Source organism: Solea senegalensis, linkage group LG8 (assembly GCF_019176455.1).
Source record: "Solea senegalensis isolate Sse05_10M linkage group LG8, IFAPA_SoseM_1, whole genome shotgun sequence".
Taxonomy (NCBI): domain Eukaryota; kingdom Metazoa; phylum Chordata; class Actinopteri; order Pleuronectiformes; family Soleidae; genus Solea; species Solea senegalensis.
The window spans coordinates 13,883,308-13,905,060 of record NC_058028.1 but is presented as its reverse complement, the minus strand read 5'-3'; the positions used below and the strand labels follow the sequence as shown (position 1 = coordinate 13,905,060).

General features: G+C 40.9%; 1 protein-coding gene across 4 annotated transcripts; it reads right to left on the bottom strand.

The window, feature by feature from the left end:
* Positions 1–723: 723 nt before the first annotated feature.
* On the bottom strand, positions 724–21,566 carry cluha (clustered mitochondria (cluA/CLU1) homolog a). Of its 4 annotated transcripts, XM_044031996.1 has the most exons (28): positions 21,485–21,566; positions 21,210–21,397; positions 15,471–15,664; positions 14,977–15,148; positions 13,036–13,179; positions 12,807–12,934; positions 12,508–12,662; positions 11,529–11,654; positions 10,812–10,959; positions 10,617–10,709; positions 9,741–10,175; positions 8,409–8,668; positions 7,919–8,322; positions 7,058–7,159; positions 6,747–6,847; positions 6,478–6,630; positions 6,330–6,392; positions 6,002–6,246; positions 5,816–5,900; positions 5,541–5,694; positions 4,711–4,850; positions 4,537–4,617; positions 4,332–4,457; positions 4,109–4,230; positions 3,932–4,025; positions 3,711–3,845; positions 3,549–3,622; positions 724–2,642 (listed from the first exon to the last, which is right to left on the bottom strand). In XM_044031996.1, the coding sequence occupies exons 2-28, from the start codon at positions 21,334–21,336 to the stop codon at positions 2,516–2,518; spliced, it is 4,188 nt and encodes a 1,395-aa protein (XP_043887931.1). In that variant the 5' UTR covers positions 21,337–21,397; positions 21,485–21,566; the 3' UTR covers positions 724–2,515. The 4 variants fall into 4 exon arrangements, with proteins under 4 accessions (XP_043887931.1, XP_043887930.1, XP_043887932.1 ...); XM_044031995.1 differs by having other exon boundaries at positions 21,210–21,552; XM_044031997.1 differs by having other exon boundaries at positions 8,006–8,322; positions 21,210–21,552.
* Positions 21,567–21,753: the final 187 nt, after the last annotated feature.

Below are 21,753 nucleotides of genomic sequence, written 5' to 3'. Positions count from 1 at the left end.
ATTTGTTTTGTATTATTACACTTCACGTCTTCCTGTTTTCCCTTCACTTGAAAGAGCAATGTCTGATATAATTACTTGTCTTCAGCAACTACAGCAGACAAACCTGTTCAATATTGTGGGATCTGAGTCAGACAATGAATGTGCAACTGTTTGGAGGAATCGTGTGAAAATGGTACAAGAAAGCATCTCTGCAGTCACATGCTGACGTCTCACTTTATTCTATATCATGACATATTACAAAACAATTACCACCAGACTCATCACTATTAGGATTTGAACAGGTCGTGGTTTGTTTTTATTATTAGCCATCTGAATGAACTAAATAAAAATGCTACGTTAAAATTATATTGTGACCAGCCAAAATGTTTGCATTTGAGCATTTGTACCATAGATTAATGTGCATTCCTCACAATTGGAAAAATGTTGGTGTGCCATGCCTTGGGCATTGTTGGCATAATAATAGAAAAAAAAACTATTTTAAGAAAACAGAATGGGGAAGCTTATTTCTACATTATAAAGTGATGTTTTTAACCACAGGTTTTCCTCAATTCATCTAGAACCAAACCTACTGGACGCACTCATGCGCCGCGCTCTGCTACTGGATGTTGTGGCATCGTACATCACTGCTCTAATTCCAAGAACTATTTTGCATCCCCCATATTTTCAGACACTTGAGACAGTAGTCCATGCACCAAGTAAAAACAGCATTCTCTGATAATCAGATCCAGCACCATCTCTCTATTGCTTTAATCACATTACATTTAGACACGGCAACAATTAAGTAACAAATTGCCATGATGGGATACATTGCATGTATACAAGCGCAAACAAACCTTAGACTTCGACTTTTTTTTGGTACATCACCATCTCGAGGCAGCCCTTCTGATGTCCACTGTTAGTGGTTCTGTGAATGTCAACACACTCAAACAGCTCAAGAAAGTGCAATAAATACTGCTCAATGAACAGACACTCCTGGCCGGTGTTTTTCTCAGTTACATATGAAAAATGACATTATAACCCTATCATGAAAAACAACAAAAAAAACAAACACCCAGCAATAACAAATCACTCACTTCTGCCAATGTTGAGCACCTGTCCAGTGGTTCTTGACAGTTGATGCATAAACAGACTGAAAACATTGGTGGCCATGTATGGTTTAAGGAAAGAGGCATCAGCCGTCCATCAGTTAACACAGGTGTGTAGAAAAATAAAACATCTGGAAAGCCAACGTTCACCCAGCCTCTGTTCATGACTATGCAGCAGCAAAAGCGGCAACAGCTGTGGCCAATGGAACTCCTCGACTACACAAACACACCGTCACACATACAAACAGACAAGCACATTATTTTCTTTCAATGTGTAAAAATAGAAAGTTGGACACAACTACTATATAGATTATTTAATCTACTGCATAAGGTGGACGTTTGTTTTAAGTCGATTTTCCATTAGTACAATTTGATTACCTGTCTAAATCTGATAAGAGATTTATACATCTTTTTCTGCTCCTATACATTTCTATAAAACAGACATGGCTTAAATTATCTGATGAATAACAGGCCTAAAATACCCTTTTCATTCTCCTGTGCACTTTTACAAAAGAATCACTTTAAAGAAAAAAAAAAAAAGAAATCCACCAAATAATAAAGTTGGAAGCTAACTAATGTGTTGCTGTATTGTTTGCTTGCTTGGAGATTCAGGAACCATGGGTCACAACATCAACCCACTTAGGATGTGTTAAGTACAAACAAGAGAACAGTTTAATTAATCAACAACTGGGGATGTGTAAGAATAATGAGCAACTGCTGAAAAGTGGCCCAAAAAAGCCACTGAAAGGGGAATTTACATTCTGAAGCCCTACAAAAAAATCCCTCAATTTTACTGACTGTATTCTGGTCTTAGTGCACAGTAGAAAGTTCCCCTGAGTTCTAGGACGGGGTCGGTGCGTCATCGTTTAGAGCACCGGGAGGTGGCAAGTGGAACAAAATGCCCGGATTTTTTAGAGGCTCTTTGGGGAATGGAATGGGGAGGGGAGGTCCTGGGCTAATAGTGCGGTTAAGAAGAAGAAGCATTGCTTGGTGATTATGGTACAATGGATAAGGCTCTGGTATACAATGACATGGTCGTCCTCGGTCTCCCTCCCCAGCAAACACTCTTACATACATAATCATATTTATTAACAGCAAACACCTTGAGTGATTTCATTTCCAGGTTCTTGGGCCGAGGATTTTTCTCTCTTTTTTTTTTAGATTGCACATTAACATTAATTCATTGTTGTTTGTACTTTCTCCTCCTTTTACCATGTTAGAAACTCAGCTCTGCATTCATTGTCCTACAGTCTATTCATGTTGTTGCCTCGACTGTGCTAACGCATTCCTCCCTCCCCTTTTTATTTCAAAACAGATTTAGACTGCGTGGTTCTCGGAACCACGGGCCCAGTGACATGGCTGTGTCTTCACAGCCTCCCACTTTCCCCCTAATAGCAGAAAGCAGCTGTACATTGAGGACTTTTATATGTTTAATCAACAGGAATTTTGTCCTCTAGTTCCAGTGGGCTGTCCTCTGTGTGCTCCTCGCCCTTTCCCAGCTCCTGCAGCTGCTGCCGCCTCTGAACCTCTGCCTTGAGGTTCTCCAGATCCTTTTGGCTGAAATGAAAAACAAAAAAAAGGGGTCAATGCTAGACATAGACAAGAAAAAAAACAGCTAATTAGTATGTTACCACCACTTTTTAATGAAAACAGAAAGTGTCTACTTCTAAATACTTTTACTAATTAAATAAAACTGTTGTGCATAAATTAAAAATATAGGTTAACGACCACGACTGTGTTTCTCAGGACAGCTGTGTTTTGCTCATGTGTTGCCCAGCAAAAGTAACACACTGCACAAAAGAAGTTTGTTTTATATCAACACAGACGGAGGCAACAGCAACATTGACATCGTAAAGCGAGACGGTTCGTCTTTGCAGTATGTTCGGAGCATGACTGAAAACAGAACACAAAATAATAAATAAATAAATAAATAAATAAATAAATAAATTAATGAATTAATTAACCACCAAAAATTAAAGACTGAAGCTTTAAATCATCAAGAAAATAGTTTAAACAGAAATACAGTGGTTCTCAAACTGAGAAAATATCGAGCTTGTGAAGTAACACCATTATCACCAATGTAACAGGCCGAAGATTTTTTCACCCAAGATAATTTACTCTCGCATCATCCTCCTCTTCCTCACATATTTAAGACACTGGTGTAGCAAATTAGATTAAGACAGAGCAAGAAATAAAAGGGACTAATTATTATTATTTTATTTATATTATGTTTTGACAGTATTTCTGATTTTCCTCCAAGTACGACCAGAGGAAGCTCACGTACTACTGGTGTTACACGTACCACAGTTTGAGAACTATGGAGGTAGACCATGGATGTTCGGATTGAGACGTGCTTTTTCCAACATTTTGTGCATTTACTATATATATATTTAGCCACATAAAACATGTTAAAGACAATATTACAGACATTTTCCTTGAGTCAACTGTGTTTCTAAACCCTACCTAAGAGGTATAAAGATGATGCCGTTGATAACGTTGAGCTGCTCCAGAACGCTGGCCATGCTGGGGGCAGTGAACTGGAGGGAGGGGAACATAACATTAGAGTGAAATATTTTGCCTGTAACAGAGAGAAACACAAAAACATGTCTAACTGAGAGCAGTCACCTTTAGAGGCATGATGCTGGCATTGGAGCCGTTCTTGTAGATCTCGTTCATGGTTCTCTGCAGCGCCACGGCCTGCTGGGTGAGATACTTCAGGTACTCGGAGCTCTCCTTGGTTTTCTCGTGTCCCTCGCCCATCTGAGAAGAGGGGAAAATAATGAGTTCAATGAATCAATGAGAATAAATCATCATCATCACCAGTGAAGAGGTCCTGCAGGCTCTACCTGGTTCTTGTAGATTGTGTAGCCCTCCTTCTCATGCTGTAGTGCAGAGCGGAACTCAGCCTTGCTCTCATAAACCCTAGCAACCAAGTGATGGCTGGAAAAAATAAAACGTGTAATATAAACCATCACAGACTGCAGGTCAAAGTGTACTATTATGTATGATGGATGTTTTCCCACCTGAGGGCCACTTTGAGAGACCGGGGTCCATGGTACTTTGTGTTGATAATCAAGGCATTTTCCAAGAATCGCAGTGATAAATCATACTCCATCACTCCGTGCAGCACCAACCCAATGTTACTCTACGTGAAAAGAGCCATGAACAGGAAGCGTTAAAACCAGCAATGGAACATTCATTAACATTAGCTTTTCCTATGAAGAGTAATAAAATAGAAGAACACACATCTAGCAGCGCCATCTCTGGGTGATCCTCCCCGCAGACCATCAACATGAGGTAACGGGCGCGGTAAAGCAGCTTCAGGGCAGTCGACAGCTGGCCATTGGCAAAGCAGTACAGAGCCAAGTGCATCTATGAAGTGGAGAGAAGCACATTTATTATAACATCTTTACAAAACCTAAAAAGATTAGCGCTTGGCATGATTACGTACATATTCTTGAATTGTGTTTGGATGCTCGATGCCAAGGACTCTTTCACTCATCAGTACTGCCTTTTGCTGGTTACTCAGAGCCTGTAGGCAAACACACACACAAACATAGTATTAAAGAAACATTGACACTTAAATGTAAACATTCTAGACACAGTTAGAGTAAATGATGCCAACCTCAGGATGATCTCCCATGATGTAATTAAGGCGTGCCAGCAGGCGCAGGCAAGCACAGATCTCCACATGCATGGGTCCATACACATTGTTGAAGAGGTTGAGGGCCTCGTTGATGAGCTCACAGCCCTCCTTCAGAAAGCCTGGAAATGACAGCAAATGGCTGACACCCTTCATCGAAACAAGGTGATGGGCAGTTTTTATGCATGTTTCCATTCACCTGTTCACATGCACACACACAAACTGACACTGCTGCATTTTCTGCACAGAAAACTGTTCAGAGTCTTAATCTAAGTGCAGTGTCTTGTTCAGGTTTGTAATATCCCAATTGGGAATGGGTCATTACAATCCTGGAAGGTGTTACTAACTATGGAACATGTTTAAATCGGCATTAAATGCCTGGTCAATGCACATAAGTTTCAGTGTCAGCTCCAACTGGCACCAGCAGGAATGTAAGACCTAAGTCGCACACATTTTGACTTTGCCTGCTTATTTTTTTGGCAGAGCTGCATTATTTCAGACGCAACAACACACACTCATCTTCTGTTTGTAAGCATGGACTTTGATGGTTGTAGCAAATCTTGGGACACTATTTTATTTATTTTATCAGTCCAATGAACTGAGAGATAGTTTGAAAGAGTCTGAAGATACAAAATAGTAACCACCGTAGCATCGTCAATGAGCTCAATGGGGTTTCATTTTCCTCTGACTCATTTGTTTCCAGCAGCTCCGTGTGAAAAAACACAGGGCAGAATGGTACGAATGACCTCCACATCATGAATGTGAAAGTGGCTTAAATTGCATGGACGACTCCATCTTAACTTCAGTCTCACCTTGCTGTACTTTGGCCTGACCGCTCTGGAAGAAGTGAAAGGCATCAGAGGCTTTGGGATTTACGTGCTTCACCACAGGGAAAATGTTCAGGATGTCCTCCTCTGTGAAGGCAGGCTTGTGGCGGCTATCAAAGTTGTACTCCTTTATCAGAATCTACAAGGCAAATGGTATTCATACATGTACAAAATTACATAATGGTCATTGAGTGAATTGATGATAAGAAAAGGGTCACCATAGAATATACTGTGTATTTTTTTTATATAGATTGTTTCACCTGGATTCCAGTTTTGATCGAGATCTCTCTGAGCAGAGTGATTTTAAGGAGGTTGTATTTCTCCACCACTTGGTCAACGCTTTCACTGAACAAGCAAACATTTCAAGACAAAATATTTGTTACCAATATCATGCACACAAAACAAGATCCAACAAGATTTTAAAGTAACACAAAATGTGCGCTCACCATTGTATAGTGAAGTGATAATAGCTCTGGGCTTCAGTGGCAATGTTCTTCCACAGCTCACTGGGCGTCAGGCTGGCCCACGCTGTGTTGTCCCCGCCACCAGGGACCCGGTTGCGTCGTTTGCGGTTTTTGCGACGGGACACCAGTTCATCAGGAGGTAGGTGGGCGACAGCATCAGCGAACGAGCTCAGGAAACAGTTCAGGAAATGACTTACAGCGGCAGAGAGGGCGGACAACTCTACACCCTGAAATCAAGACAAAAATTAGGAAAACAATGGTAGGTTTGGCTTTCCATAATGTTGGATTATGTATGTCGAACTTTACAAACCTGGAGGTATGTCTTGAAGATATGTTTAGCACATCTTGTGATCAGCTCAGTGATTCCTATTCTCTAAAATTAGGGTACAAACAAATCAAGAATGAGTAAAGACAAAGCAAATCTGTGTATATGGTTAGATTAGGGGAGTCAGACTCACATAGATGTGCTCCAGCTGTGCTTTAGCAGGCGTTTTGTCCACAAACTGCAGAACGGTGCCCAAATATCGAACATTGATGCCTCTCTGGTGCAAGGCCTCTGTGAATGTGGCTCCATCCATAGGCAGAGCACTGTGGTCCAAACAGTCTTTAACCTGCTCACACAACACACACACACACACACACACACACATATACATACATACAAGTGTGAACAACCTGAAAAATCAACCAATAAATGACCTGCTCTGTGGAAGAGCACATTACTGACCAGTGAGGGGACCTGACAAGACACCAGGAAAGCAGCGGCATCTTTAAGTAGCTGCTTCTGCTTCTGAACATCATCTGCACTGTCGTCAGGGAAACGCACTCCTGTTCAAACACAATACATTAGAATTTGTTTTGGAATAAAAGGCAGTTTGAAAATGTACATTTTATGTCAGCCTTTTTATTTGATACGGAGGTGGTCGTCTGATTTCAGACGGTTTGTTTCAAATCATTTCTTACTTTGGATCATTTCTTTTCTCAGACAAAAGTCTTAAAAAGCTAAACATTTCCCAGTTTCTCATTGGTCATGCTCACCTGGGGAGAAGATGTCAGGGTTGAAGCGAATGTCGAAGGACGTGCTACTGATGGAGCCCACAGCCTTGCAAGCATTGAGGACAACCTCGCGGCTTTTGGGATCTGTTTGTGATCAGGATTGAAGACACACAAATATTATTTAGTCAAGGTTGACTTACACACACAAACACACGGTAACGATTTAATTAAAGTCCACAAGCTTTTTACAGCTGCTCTTTTCAGTCAAGAAACAGGCACAATGGCTGCTTAAATTTGGAGATTTGGTTCAATAAAGTAAAAAAAAAAGTTGTAGATTGCTCTACAGCATTACAGTGTGTGACAATGGGCATATTTATTGCCAATTACACAGTAGAGACAGTTACATTGATCATTTAAATCCATTTCTTTTATTCATCCAAGAACAAAATAGTGACCATGAGTTTGAGCTGCTGTAGATTTGGCCTTGGAAAAACTCCCACCATTTCAAAGATGTTAAGCATACAGACTACAGATTAGGTAAGTGTGACAAGCAGATTATCGCACTCTGGGATCAACTGAGTGCAATTTAAAAATCTAAAAAAGCTTTTTTTTGCATTCAAAACTTTAATTAGATTTGGATTAATGGACACAGCAACTGATTTGTTGTAGATTGGGTACAAACACCCCCTTTACTGCATGCTCAGGACTGAACAGGGACAGGTAGCCAGGTGGAAAGAAGCCACTATGAAGCCAGTGGTTGGTACTTTGATACTCTACTTATAATACTACAAGCAATACTGCTTTTCCTAGAATGAATTACTTTTTACAGTGCAATTATCCACCAGAGTAGCTCTCCCTGCATTGTCCTGGCTCTGTCTTTCGGGTTGTTTTTTGGGGACGTACCAATACCAGATCCATCTTCAGAAACTAAGGTCTCCGCAAGCTCTTTGGCCTGAGCTAATCCGGGAATACTTTCCTCAAGCTCCTTACCCTCCAGTGGGCTCTTGCACTCTCCATTCCGAGTGGCTGAAGAGTCTAAAACCCCGTTTGTGGTGGGTTTTGAGGAGTCGTCATCACTTGCAGTTGCTGCCTGTGAGGCAGCAGAGGCGCTGTTGTCTGTCTGGCTTGTGCTCTCTGAGGAGAGGTCTGTGGCGTTAGAAGAATCGGATGCAGTGGTTTGTGTCTGGCTTGTATCAGCACTGTTATCTGTGGAGGTTTCTGTGATGGCAGGGAGATCAGTCTTTGCATCCTTGTTTGCTTTCTGTTGCATGAGCTGCAATGCCGCCATCTTCATGAAAAGAAGATATCTGGAGGGGGGACAGAGACCACAGATTGATGTAGAAGTTGAAGAAACTCTTCATTAGAAGGTGGAAATAGGATTGTGTGCACATACCTGTGCTCAACAAAGGCCTCAATGAGTTCTTGGCGTAGACACGCCAGACGGTGGCGGTGCTGACGGGGGAAGCCTTGGTGCTTGCTCTCTGGGGGCAGCTCTTCTCCATCCACAGGCAGAAAATTGAGGTCAGGAGGGAACGTACGCAGAAGGTCCAGGATATAGTGTCGACCATCATTTCCAATTATGCCTTTGCACTCAACAGAGGAGCACAGTTCCACTGCGTCGTTCTTCTCATTTAGTACGTTGTGTCTTTGAACCTAAGATTTACACCCAGTAAAATGAACATGGAGTAGTTAGTAGACAACAATGAGCTGAACAACACACTGTAAAATTGTCACGTTTGCACTAACATACAATTTATGGACAAAAGTAATCAGATGCCTGTCCATTACACCAACAGGGACTGTAATGCTGTATTTAAATACATAGACAGTACTTTAAAGTTAAAGTTAAAGTTAAAGTTAGTTTTTATTAATCCCCTTAGGGAAAGTATTCCTCTGCATTTTGACCCATCCTACAAGTAGGAGCAGTGGGCTGCCACACTGAGTGGCGCCCGGGGAGCATTGGGGGTTGGGTACCTTGCTCAGGGGTACCCCAGCCCTTTTGGCCGGGTGGGGATTTGAACCGGCGACCCTCCGGTTACAAGTCAAGTTCCCTTTCCCCTTGGCCACAGGCTGCCAATATAATACAATTAATATGGATTTGATTCCCCTTATGCAGCTAAAACAGCTTCCACACTCCTTCGAAGACTTTCCTCATAATTCTGAATTTGTGCCCATTCATTTTGTCGAGCACTTATGAGGTCGGGCAATGATGTTGGACGAGAAGGTGCTCGGTGGGGTTGAGGTCAGGGGGGCTTTGTGTGGGACAGTCAAGTGCATCAACACCAAACTCGTCAAATCATGACTTTATATTCCTTGCTTTGTGCACTATGGCACAGTCATATTGGGACAGTAAAGGACCTTACTGAAACAAATGCTGAGGTGTTAAGATTTGAGATAGAGGGGGTCTAGTCCAAAGCCTGATTGAATTGAGCCATTAAATGCTATGAAGCCAATATTGGGAGTTAAGTCAGTGAGATAAACTGTAAGTGGCACCAAAGTCCATGACACACAAAAGGATAACATGGCAATATAATGACAAATGCCAACAGATGACGATGTATGGCACTGTCTTTCTGCCGTTTCGACTAATTATTTTAGTAATATTTGCAGATTTTAATTCGGACATTTTTATCTATAAATCGAAATGGCACACTTAAAAAATCTGATGGAAACACATACTGACTGGATTATCCACAAGTGAAAAAATAACTGTAGTGTCACTGACCTTGAGTGGCCTGCTGGTCTTCTCCAGCAGCTCCAGATATTTGCTGTGGGAGACAACAGTCTTTCCAAAGTCAATAGAGCCATAGATGACGCTCTGCTCCTGCTCACGCTCCAGGATACCAGGGATGATGGACTGGGCAGTAACACGGTAGCCTCTGTAGTCCACCACTACTGTCCCGAGGGTGTAGAGACCCTCCACGTCCACCGCCCCGTAAGCTCGTACTCCATTCAAGTCATTGGTGGGCGCCGCATGGGCAGCAGCATCTCCACCCAGCTCACGGTAGTGGTCCCGCACGTCAAAGCCAAGACTGAAGAAGATGTTGTTCCAAATGAACATCTGCATGCGTGTTTCCTCACCAGGGTTTATCGCCATTACATTGCCGTCAATTACTGCCATTGCACCTCGAGTGGCAGCAGCTGCAAAGTCACTGTGGACCTGCAGAAGAAGCACGATTACTTTCCAAGGTATAAACAACAGAAATGATAATGGATTATTAATGTAATATTTTAATATTTGAATGAATGATTGACCTTTATTGAACATTTCTGTTACTACTACTACTACTGCTACCTGAACATAACAAGGATTCCTTACTAAATGAATGGATAATTGGACAGAGGGATTAGCCAGCAAAAATGTTTTAAGATAAATGTACAGGATATGGGCTCTGCTAAAATACATATATAAATAAAATAACATACAAAAACAATTTGTAAAAGATGTTATTGCCTACAGCAGGCTAGAAAAAAAGATTTTTAACTATAAAACAAGATGCTCTGAGGATTTTCATTCAATACATTTTAAGACCACCAGAAATCCCTTAAAAACATTGAGATTCATACAATGGAAAACAAAGCCTGAAAGAGGAAACGGTACCTTGAATATGGCTCGCTCCCTCAGCAGCCGTTCAGGCAGGTTCTTCCGTGGAAGCTCTCTGGTTGTCTGCAGCTCCTCGTTCCAATCTCGAGTCTGGAAATATGCAAGCAAATACACACCTCTTTAACAATTTAAAAAAAAAAAAAGGACAAGTGTTTACCTGCCTGGTGTCCTGTTGTGTACTGGTGCACCCACCTGTCCAGGTATATGCTCCTCATAACCCAGACGAGACGTGTAGGCATCCTCAGCACGAACACAGTCCATGGCGTGATCTACCTGAGGAGCTGTCCAGCTGTAAACCTGGAAAGGCGTAGCTATCCTTTCAAATGGGTGTCTCTGGACCCTGTAGCAAAACACGGCACAAGACAAACAAACACAACGTCACTTTCATGCTCTTCTTTTGTCTCACATTTCAAGAATCTGTCGCAAAAGAGGGAGCGGCGGAGCTGAGTGTGTGTGCACGCTTGTATTGTGCGAGCAGTTGAGTGCCACATTCTGTTTTCCATATACCAGTCTTGCGGGTTATAGAAAGTGTATATAATAAGAAAAAAAATAAAAAAAATAAAAAAAATAATATATATATATATATATATATATATATATATATATATATATATATATATATATATATATATATATATATATATAGATATATATAGATATATATATATACATACACACATACATATATGTTGCTTTTTCAGTATGAACTGGTTAACCGCCTGGCACAAGTGCTTAGAGACTGGACTACTGCCTCTTCACCAACAATGTGTTATTGCAAGAAACTGGTAAAGACCAAACTGAGCATAAATCAGAGGTTGTAAATCTTGTAGTCATCTCTGGTCCACAGATAACAAGCAAGGTTCAGTTTGGAGGAGAATGGATTTAGTAAAACAGCAGACAAAGACTCACCTTTTCTTCTGCAGGGCAGTGAAGTTCTTCTTGAAGGCAGGGCTAATCTGGCTCAGCAGCTCCACCAGAGAATGGCTCAGAAAACTGGGATTGGCTGGTTTGGGGTTGAAGGTGTAGGTAGTTGATCTAGAGAATACATAAAATAAACACACATCAATGTAACAAGTCCGACAAGAAAAGTCTGAATAGAAGTAGAAGTTAAAACACAAGAACATGAGGTGGTTGGCTGCAATATTGTTTGCAAATCTACAAATTGCAGAGTATTGATTTAGCACAATAACCTAATTTTTGAATATGTCTCGTTTAAGGTTTATCTTCCAGTTGTTAAAAATTAAGTTGCATTCCCATATGCTCCATGTACCATTATTACATTTTTAGAAACATAAAGTAAATCCTTCCCCAAGCTTTACACCAATTCTACAGTCGTGTGTAATCCAATTAAATCTAATTAATTTGACTGCTCAGCTTTTGCTAGCATCCAAAATTAGATTGTGCTTGTATCTCTATCGACACACATCGTTCTCCATTTAAAGAAAGAACATCTTTTGTTCACTGTATTTTGTACATGTGCTATGTTTGTATGGAGACGGCATCCAGAGAAACTGAATCCTTCAAATGTCTTCACATCAGCTGCTCTTGTACTTACAATGACTGAGGTTTGAATGGTGGCAGATTTAGCCAACCTAAGCTGATGGTGTCTTTAATTGTAAATACTGAGGAACAGTGTGGACTTGATTTTAGCTAAGTGCATGGCCTAAATCTCAAACAGCAGGGGCATTCAGGTTGTGTTCTTATCCATTTTACTCTTTTTTTAAAAGTGCTTTCACTATTCAAACAGTGTATACTGGATGGGGAAAATGATAGGCAATAGGGACGTGTTTGATGCCGCTTTGTGCCAGGTTTTAACACTGGAACTAAAGTGTCCTCTCCAGAGAAAACAGAGGTTGATATAAGATATGAGGATGAAATGTTGACTGACTGGTTGAGGTAGAAGCCGCGTGTAGAGGCAGTGACACTGACATGGCGTTCCTCCACAGTGACAATGTACAGGTACATGAGGTCTCCGTGCATCTTCCTGTTTCCAGGTGGAGGGTTCCAGCCACTCATGGTCAGGACCTTCAGGCACTGCATAGGCTGTCGAGGATATTTAAACCATCAGATACTTTCATTCATCATCCTTTTTGCGATTTAGAATTAGCACTTGGTTATGCATCAGGTTTTTTTTTTTTGTTAGGCATTCGGTTATTTAAAAAAATGATAGGCTAAGCTGCTTCTCACCTTCCAGTCCTTGTTCTGTGGCTGGAGGGGTACCAGGGGGTGGTCTTTGCTGCCGGGCAGGATGTGCTCTGGAGGGGTGCAGTCAATCTGCTCCAGCTCACTGCCCTTTTTCTTTCGTTTACCACTATCTACAAAGATTAGGAAATAGGTGATAAGTCAAGGACTCCAGCTGTGAAGACCCTCAACCCAGTTACTTATTCCATGATTGTAAAGTGTTGTATAGTAATACCTCCGAGGTCTCCATCAGTGAAGACGCTGAGGAAGGAGAGGGAGTTGCAGTCCACTCCATTGTAAGCGTCTGATGGGTCCAGACTTTTCAGCAGGTCTCTGATGTGACGCACATGGATGCGAGCTTCACGCACAGTGTACGGCTCTGCAATGATGAGATGCAAAAACCCAGAGGTTACAAAGTGGGACAGTTACAAAGTAACAGATTAGGCAAATGATTATTTGTGGTAAACTATGACTCAGTTCAGTGCTTGCTAGCAGATACAAAAAAGTTATCCCTTGAAGTTAGTAATAAATAATACTTTGTTTCTACACCCATATGCATGACGTTTGCAGATGACACTGCTTTAATTAGTCTGCTAGTATGAAGAGGTTCACCATGGGCCAGTGGTGGAGTACTTTGTGGGGTGGTGTGACAACCACTTCCTGTTCAATGTCAAGTTCAATGTCAGCAAAACTGTAAACTATTACACTATTTATTGTTATATGTGATAGATATTATGATTACAATAACCTCCAGTCTCTGTGTGCATGAAGCATGCGCTGTTCGTAATCAAAGCGATGTCGTTATCAAAGTGAAGTTTGTCATCAAAGCCTTGCTATCAAAGCTCTTTTGTTATACAGTATGTTAACCTTCATATGCGTGTCTGTCTAACTACTAACCATCAGAACCGATATGATTTGTCGGTTTACAACCAAACTGTGAGTGTGAAATAAAACTTCATATAGACACTCAAGTTGTTCCCACCATACTTGTTCTGGTTGCCCTTCCCAGAGGATCAGTTTAGTAAAAATCTGGACAAAAACCAAAATTTTTGGAAAACCTCCCATACAGCAGTCCCAACTGAAATCAAGGGCATGTCTCTTGAGAGTATGGACCTTTACAAATCCTTGGGTACAGTTGTGAACTTAAAACAGCAATCTGCAAGAAGGGCCTGCAGAACTACTTTTTTTTTTACCAAGACTGAGACTGAGACCTTTTAATGTCTACAAAACATTGACGGTTTTATTTTACAGGTCATTCATTGAGTCTATTTTACCCTCGAGCCTTGTCTCTTGGTGCAGTAACCTCTCAATATAAGACAAAAGTTGTCTGTCCTGTATTACAGCAGCGATCTATGTCAGAAATTTGAAACAGGCAATTTGTGAATACGGTCCATTTTAGCCAGCAATGACCATGCTCTATTGGAGGAACTCATTTCTCTCCCATCAGGTCTGAGGTAAAGGCTGCTGAGGGCAAAGTGTAATAGATTTCTTTTGTTCCAAGGGTAATTAATGCACTTAATCTGCCAAATCCTCTGTGACACTTTAAGCTGCACTGTATCATTTTGCTTGTTGTTGTTTTTTTATTGTAGCTGATATTTCAGTGTATATATCTAACATAAAACTCCCTGTGGCTTCATTTTGTCAGCTTGCTTGCAATATTTTGTTTTCCGTTCTGCGTCTTTTTAACCACTGCTGCAAACCAAGTTTCACCCTTGAGGGACAATTAATAAGTATACTTAAGTATGTACTGAACTGACAATGGCTTGAAACATGACATTCCCTGTGTGTTGAACTTGAAACCTTAAATCAGGTTTGTCAGGTTGCACCGATCATAAAATAAATGATTTAGTCAAATCGTCTCAGCTCTGTAGCTTCATGGACAGCATGAGCTCTCTGACATTTAAATAAAAGCTGCCTACTTAATGGTTGGTTACATGGTTGATAAAAACTAATGTGTAAATCTGATAAATCTAAGTGGTTAAAACCAAAACAGAAAGACTTGAAATACATAGGTCCTAAGGAATATGATTGTGCATCTTTTATACAAGTAGCATGCTTTACATACCTGCCTAAACAATGAAGTCATAACAGACAGAACATCACTGCTTTTACCAGCTCTTATTTCTCTTTTTGTGCCAAGAAAACATCAAATCACTGAAAGGCCTCTGAACCTGACCTTCAACAACTTTCAACAGTGAACCCTCCTGCAGGCCTTCGAAGGACTTAAGGTCAGCAAAGTTGTCCAGCACATTTCCATCGAGCTGCAGGGAGAAGCAGGTGCGATGGCAGGTGTCCTCGCGGTCTATCAACACCTGATGGATTTCCTGTACCATTTCTTGGGGAGATACCTGATGGAGGGGAGAGTAAAAGTGGAGATTAAGGAAAGAAAAAAAGGGCTTTGGAAATAGTTGCAATCTGAAATGTATAAGTGAGCTGATTATTGCAGAGTAGCCGCCCATGTGATCAGAAGAAAAACATGTTCATGTCACACAAAGTCTATCCGACACCAAGCCACCACACAGCCTTTTATAATGATATTGATTTTTTCAACTGTAGGAAGTTATCAGAGTATAGAGAGAATAACAGAATAATCAGCTCAGCTTTTACCAGCAGCTACTATTGTCTGAACAGTGCTTAATAAACCAGCCTTCTAAAGAGCTAAATGTTTACCTGCAGGTCAAATGAATCTGTTCCGGGAGCCTGGATCTTTACAGTGAATCCTGTGTCCTGGATCACGATCACCTCCTGCTCGTTAGAATCCTCTCCTCCATCCACCTCAGAGGTCCCATCCTGCTTTGATTCTGCCTCCTCTGTGTGCTCATGAGCCCCATCCCCATTCACCATGGCTGAATCTGCACTGTGTCCTGCATTAGAAGAGACACAGGTAACTGGTGAATTAGGGGACTTTCAAATTCTGAGATGGGAGTCAATCAGATTGTATCACAGCAATTTACATCTAATATTAAGTTTTACCACTGAGCATGGGTTGAAATTGCTTTTGCACACAACTGTACAACATGTTCTGTGCAAGTGACAACTGTACAGCTGGCAATGGTCAATAATCTGAGCAACAGGGAACAGACAGTCAGCCATGCAAGTGATCCTGTCAAGAAAAAAAAATGGTTCAACCACATAAACAAAGAGACGCTGCCAGGCAGCCACATCACAAACAAAGCACATGTACCCAGAGGCTGAACAGCTTTTCCACTGATGTAATGAAATATTTATGAATGGGTTATTATAGCCCACAAAACAAAAGTAACGTTAATTCCAGTGCTACACTGGTACCGCATTTAATTTAAATGCCAACACTAACCCTTAAAAATTCTGATCCTGCAAAACACACACAATAGAAATGACTGCATATGAAACTTTGTGAGCAAAGAAAAAGCACACATTTCCAAAAGCAATTGGCTTAAAACAGTACAGCTGTAACACTGCAAGTTTTATTCTGAAGCCATGAGGCACAAAATAATTATTTTTTACAAATAAATAAAGTGTTGAATGCATTTTGTTAGCTGCTCCTCTAAGCTCAATGTGCAGTAAACACCACATTACTTTCACTAGCTCTAATTCACTGCAGTTTGTCACTTGGAGTGGAGACTTGTTTTTGCATCAGACATCATTTTTATCAGAGGACATCATCTTTGGCTGGAGCAGAAACACAGCTAATTAGAGAATTAATATTAAACAGATAATCCTGTTGAATGTTTTAACTTTTACTTGAATAGTTCTTACTGCTGTATCAGGTGTCAATCCATGAAATGTTTGTTTTTTGTGCTAATTTTAAAAAAAACATTTTTTATTTATGATCAATAATTAGGTGAATATTTCACCTATACAGTTTAGATGAGAGAAAGTATAACATAAATAACAGTTGTTGGGGCAGAGGCGAGCATGGTATGTGGATGTCAGACAACTGTTTTCTCCGTGGGGCACAACTGCTGGCAGTTAGTGTGTTGTGTCCTTACTCACTTATCAAGGGTAACACAATGTCAGGGTTACTGACGAGAAGGGCTCAGAGGGAGGGGTGTGGCGTCAGATCTGGACTACGACCCCATGTGGGAATGAGTGTGCTAAAATGGTGGCATGCAGGGCCAGAAGCACAGGAGAGGAGAGCAACAGGCTACACTCTAAAAAACAAACACATCACATGTCTACAGAACAGAAAACACAAGCGCATAGTATCACTAAACAGATGAGGGTGAAGCTGGTGTTGAGTGTCAACGTGAGGACAGAAACAGAGTTAGAAGTTGGTCTCTTTCAAGATGCCCCATCCCTCCATCCTAAACTTTCATTGTTTACTCTGCTGAAAGAAAATGTACTTTAAAATTGATCAAAAGGTTGTGTAGTAAGACATTTTTAGCATCACAAAGAGAATTTTCACCATAGCTTGGATGTAACCCAATACTTTTGCTTCATTTAGTACTTCTACAAAGTCACAAAAGGAGCACACAAGTCTCTGCTTGTTCTCCATTTCTATGTGCACCATACAAGGAGAAGTGACAAAACAGGAGTAATTCAGAATTTGCCCTGCCCTGAAAAGAATAGTGGCAAAAAGTTAAGGGAATTTAAGCCCATTTATAAGGATAGTAATGTGATTTGTGCATTGCTTACTCCAATGTTGGAAATGGAAGTTAACATGACATTTCAATGTGTTGCTGATGCTACCATGATCAGCTCCACCTGGTTTCTGATCAGATACAGAAAAACAAGGGGTAATTTTAACTTTTAGGTGAGGGCAAAGAAAACATGATACATTTAAGATCAGGGAAAAAAAGAATACATTTAGATGCATTTACAGTTGAAGTAAGCTACAGTGTCAAATGAAATGGTGGTGGTCGCAGTGACAGCCAGCATTAAATAGCAGTTTAATGTAATGATGCAATGGGTAGCATTGATGACAGATAGACTGCCTTTCTGAGAGCAAACAGACAGAACAACTTGAAAGTAAGTATGCATCATGGGATGATTTGTCAGAGGATTTATTTATCATTAGTACTGTGGCAGCTATCCCGGCAGCATTCCTGGATAGACTGTACTGTCGTGTCCAAAGTTTGATAGGACACAACAGTCGAGTTTGCCAATTAATAAATAATAAAATCAACATTTCAAATGATGCATTTTCATCTCACAAACTTGATAAATGTCATTACCCATTTTATGTATTCAATATACATACATTATTTTTATGGACAATACTGTATGTAAATGCATGTAGTGCAAAGAAAATGTAGATTGGAGAGACAGACCATTACATTTTATCAACTATTTAATAACTGGTTACAAAGGTAAAGCATTGTTTGTGTTATTCGTCATAACTAAATCAGTTATATCTTACTAGATGGAGGGAAAAAAGAATAATGGTTGGATAATCATTGTCCATTGGATTTCTAAAAATCACCCATTCACTCACACTGTCAACTTTCTTCTAATTTCTGGCATAAAGAATACCATGCTGACCAGTAGATTAAGCAGATTAATTGTCAGTCATTTTCAGCAGGGCTGATACCAAGAAACAAGCTTTTTATTCAATTTAGAATCATCCCACTTCTCTTGGCGACAACAAAATAAAGACAAACGCAGCCATCTCGCAACTGTGCAGCCCTTGACATGGAGACCCTGACTGCTGCCATGGCAACATTAACCAGCAGGCCAGACAACCCTGAAAAACAACAACATTGACAACCACCTCCCTGCATCACAAGAATGCAACTTCCCAATGGACACACAGACTCCCGAGTCATGCTTATGCAATCACAAAATAGAAATAAATAAACTGCAAATGACGCTTCTATAAAAATCACTAACTAAGCTGCCAGCGAAGAGTGACGCAATAACTCGGGCACGGAAGAAAACTTGTTAGGATGGAGGATTTTCACACAATCATGTAGGACCAAATGTTTTCTGCTGCTCAAACTTATCAAGCAACTTCACTCCAGAAAACTTGGACATTTGGTACTTTGACTAAAGGTTAACTAACTATAATCCATCGCCATTTCAGAAGTGTATAGCATCAGGGGTTTGCTTTTGAATATGAAGTAGCCAGACAGGGAAAAGAGCAGGCAGTGGCTGCCTTACTAGTATGTCTTACTGAGCTTGTACACATGAGTGTTGAAGATGACTCTGCTTTGTAGAGTGTGAAGTAAATAAAATAGAATTAATTCATTTAGCCCATAAACATCTGTGTGATATACATAGAAAATGCTGAACTCCCAGTAGGCTTACATTCTTGCTGCACATTTTTATGGTGGCTCCATTTGGTTGTCCTGAATTGATCTACAGTCACCAGCCACTTTATTAGCCATACCTGCAGAACTGCTTATTAAGCATGTATCTAATTAGGCAATAATATGACAGAAAGTCGATGCATTCAGGCATTTAGATATGGCAAAGACCTGCTGAAGTTCAAATTTAGCATCAGAAGGTGGAAGATCTAATTTGATGTGGCATGGTTGTTGGTGCCAGATGGGCTATGCAATTTTTTCTGAAATGGTTGCTCTATTAAGCCTTTCATGTGCAACCATCTCTGTGGTTTACAGAAAATGGTCTGAAAAAGAGAAAATATCCAGTGTCAGTTCTCTGGGAGTAAATGTCTTATTGAGTGTACAATGCAGGTGAGGATGTGAAGTCTGACTGACACAGACAAGGGTAATAATTATTTTATATTATTAAAATTAATTATCTAAAATCAACACAGCAAATGATATGTATAGAAATGTTTGCATTGTGCAAACACATTTTGAGATGGTATGCTGCTGTGAATGTTTTCCCTCATTTGTGAAATATTTCTCCCTTTAACTGGTCTAAATCAAGAGGAAGCCTCTATTTTTAGTCATCTGACGTTTATCACAGAAAATATTAATATCGACTCATTTGAAACCATTTTTTGCTCATATGATCCAGTCCTAATATAGACAGACATGTTTCTCCACCACTATTTTTTTCCCTTCTTTTTATGTTATTACATTACTTCGTTTCAGTCCTCCCAGTTCAATGTGAAAACGGACAAAAATACAGTTACATTATCATTGCATTCCATTCAGTGGCTGACTGGAGACGCACATATTTAAATGTTGCATTTTCACTATTAAAAACATTAAGCGGTTTTGGACTTTGGCATGATGATATTTTCTGGAACTATCACAATTTGGAGGGAATACCAGTCGAGTTAGACACCAAGTAGGCAAAGACAGAGTGACAGTCTCACATGTGACACACGCACACGGAGAGACGGACTGCAGTGACCTGTGCTGCTCCACAAGTTGTTTAAGGTTCACTACACCGGTTGACTCCATTCATCTCGCTATTGATCTGCTGCTTCACAACAACGTGCATCTGGGGATACTCACCGGCTCATACGACTTCGTGTATCATGAGCATAACCTTTCCTCTCAAACGCCAGCCGTGTACTATCGTGACTTTTTCTGTAACAACCGGCTTCCGCTTCCCGGTCGAGGAGAGACGCTCCGATTTCGTCTTCCCCGGCAGGGAGACAAGAGCGGACGGTTAGGGGTTATTACTCTCAGTCATACGCTTCAACAACCCGACATCTACCAAACTGTACTTTAAATAAAATAAAATAAAGCAACACCGTCTTTTTAAACAGCGTGGTGTACAAACATCCGTTTATATAAATGCAACGGTTGTACAAACCCCCTGTATTCATGCCGGTAGTGAGCAGCTCCACTGAAGGTGACCTTCAGTTCCGTGTAACGCTCTCACTCGCGCAGTAGCAAGTGAGTCTGTCCGGCTCTAGGAGCTGCAGCTGCGTGTCAACCCACCAACCGACGTGTCCCATCGTTACCTTTTATTTTACCCGAAAAAACACCAGACTGTTCTGTCCGTGTGCACCAGCGCAAAATACAGTTAACGGAGTCAGGAGCGGCTGCCCTGCTGGTTAGCGGGCTAGCCAGAATGCTAACTAGCTGTGCGCTAATGTTAGCATGCCGGTTCACTTATTTGAGTTAGCCTGGTTTGACTACATGCTAACGTCTATGTCCCACGTATGCAGACATGTGTGTCAATGACAACAGTGCACAAAACACGAGAAATAGTTCAGTCTATTACGTAAATTAGCATACAATGCTAGCTAAAAATGGACCTTTAAAAAAATTGTAGAAATGCTACCAAGGAGATAAAAGGGAAGATAATGACGGGGTCAACCCCATACACCATTACCTTGAGACTGAGGACTTTTTGAGTGTCAAAGCAAAGCAGATGAATGAGGTGAATGTCACCAACTTCAGAGGTTCTAAAAAGAGAAATCACCTACAGTGCTGATGCACAGACGTGTTGTCAAGATTAGCTGCAAGTGTCTGCATTAGTATGCAATGTGGTTGTCAACTATTAAATGTGTGTAGTGTAATAAAAATAACAGCATGAAGAAGTGGCTGCTTCTTGTCTCACCACAGTCGCAGGATTTTTTCAGATGCATCTTGCTGGTTTCCCGAGCTCCATCCCCGGCTTCCTCCGCAAGATCTACCGGATTACAGTCAGGCACTGACGCCGGGATGTCATCTGTCTTGCTCACCATGGTCGGCAGTCAGTGTAGCCACAGAGAACCCTCCAGCAGTTTTGATTGAATGTGCAAGAGTCTGTTAAAGAAATACAACAAAAATTACCCCGTTTGCTTCTCCGGCTGACGCGTGCTCGCTGGCTACATGCGAAGGGTACGAGCTTACAAAAACAAGTCTACAGATGAAGGACAGTGCTGTACATGGTGGTGATCACACGTGGTTCCCTCATCCCTCCTCTTGACCTCTTTGCCTTTGCGTTGCACTTCCCCACCTACTGCGCGTAGCGCTACGGAAAGCCACACGTGACAAATGTGTTTTATTTTTGACAAACTCATTTGGATTTTTTTTTGTTTTGGAGTTGTGCGATGATGTTGATGAGTCTATCCCCTGTAGGGAGATACACTTACTGAGTGGAAAGACAAAGAGACAAAGAA

Bases quoted from the DNA above. Each gene is read 5' to 3' on its own strand.
- cluha (XM_044031996.1), bottom strand. From the start codon at position 21,336: ATGGTGAGCAAGACAGATGACATCCCGGCGTCAGTGCCTGACTGTAAT. The intron at 10,176-10,616 runs GTACCGTTTCCT...CTTCTTCTGCAG, and splicing joins GGGAGCGAGCCATATTCAAG to GTCCACAGTGACTTTGCAGC. The intron at 6,247-6,329 runs GTTTGTAAAGTT...TCTTGATTTCAG, and splicing joins TCTTCAAGACATACCTCCAG to GGTGTAGAGTTGTCCGCCCT.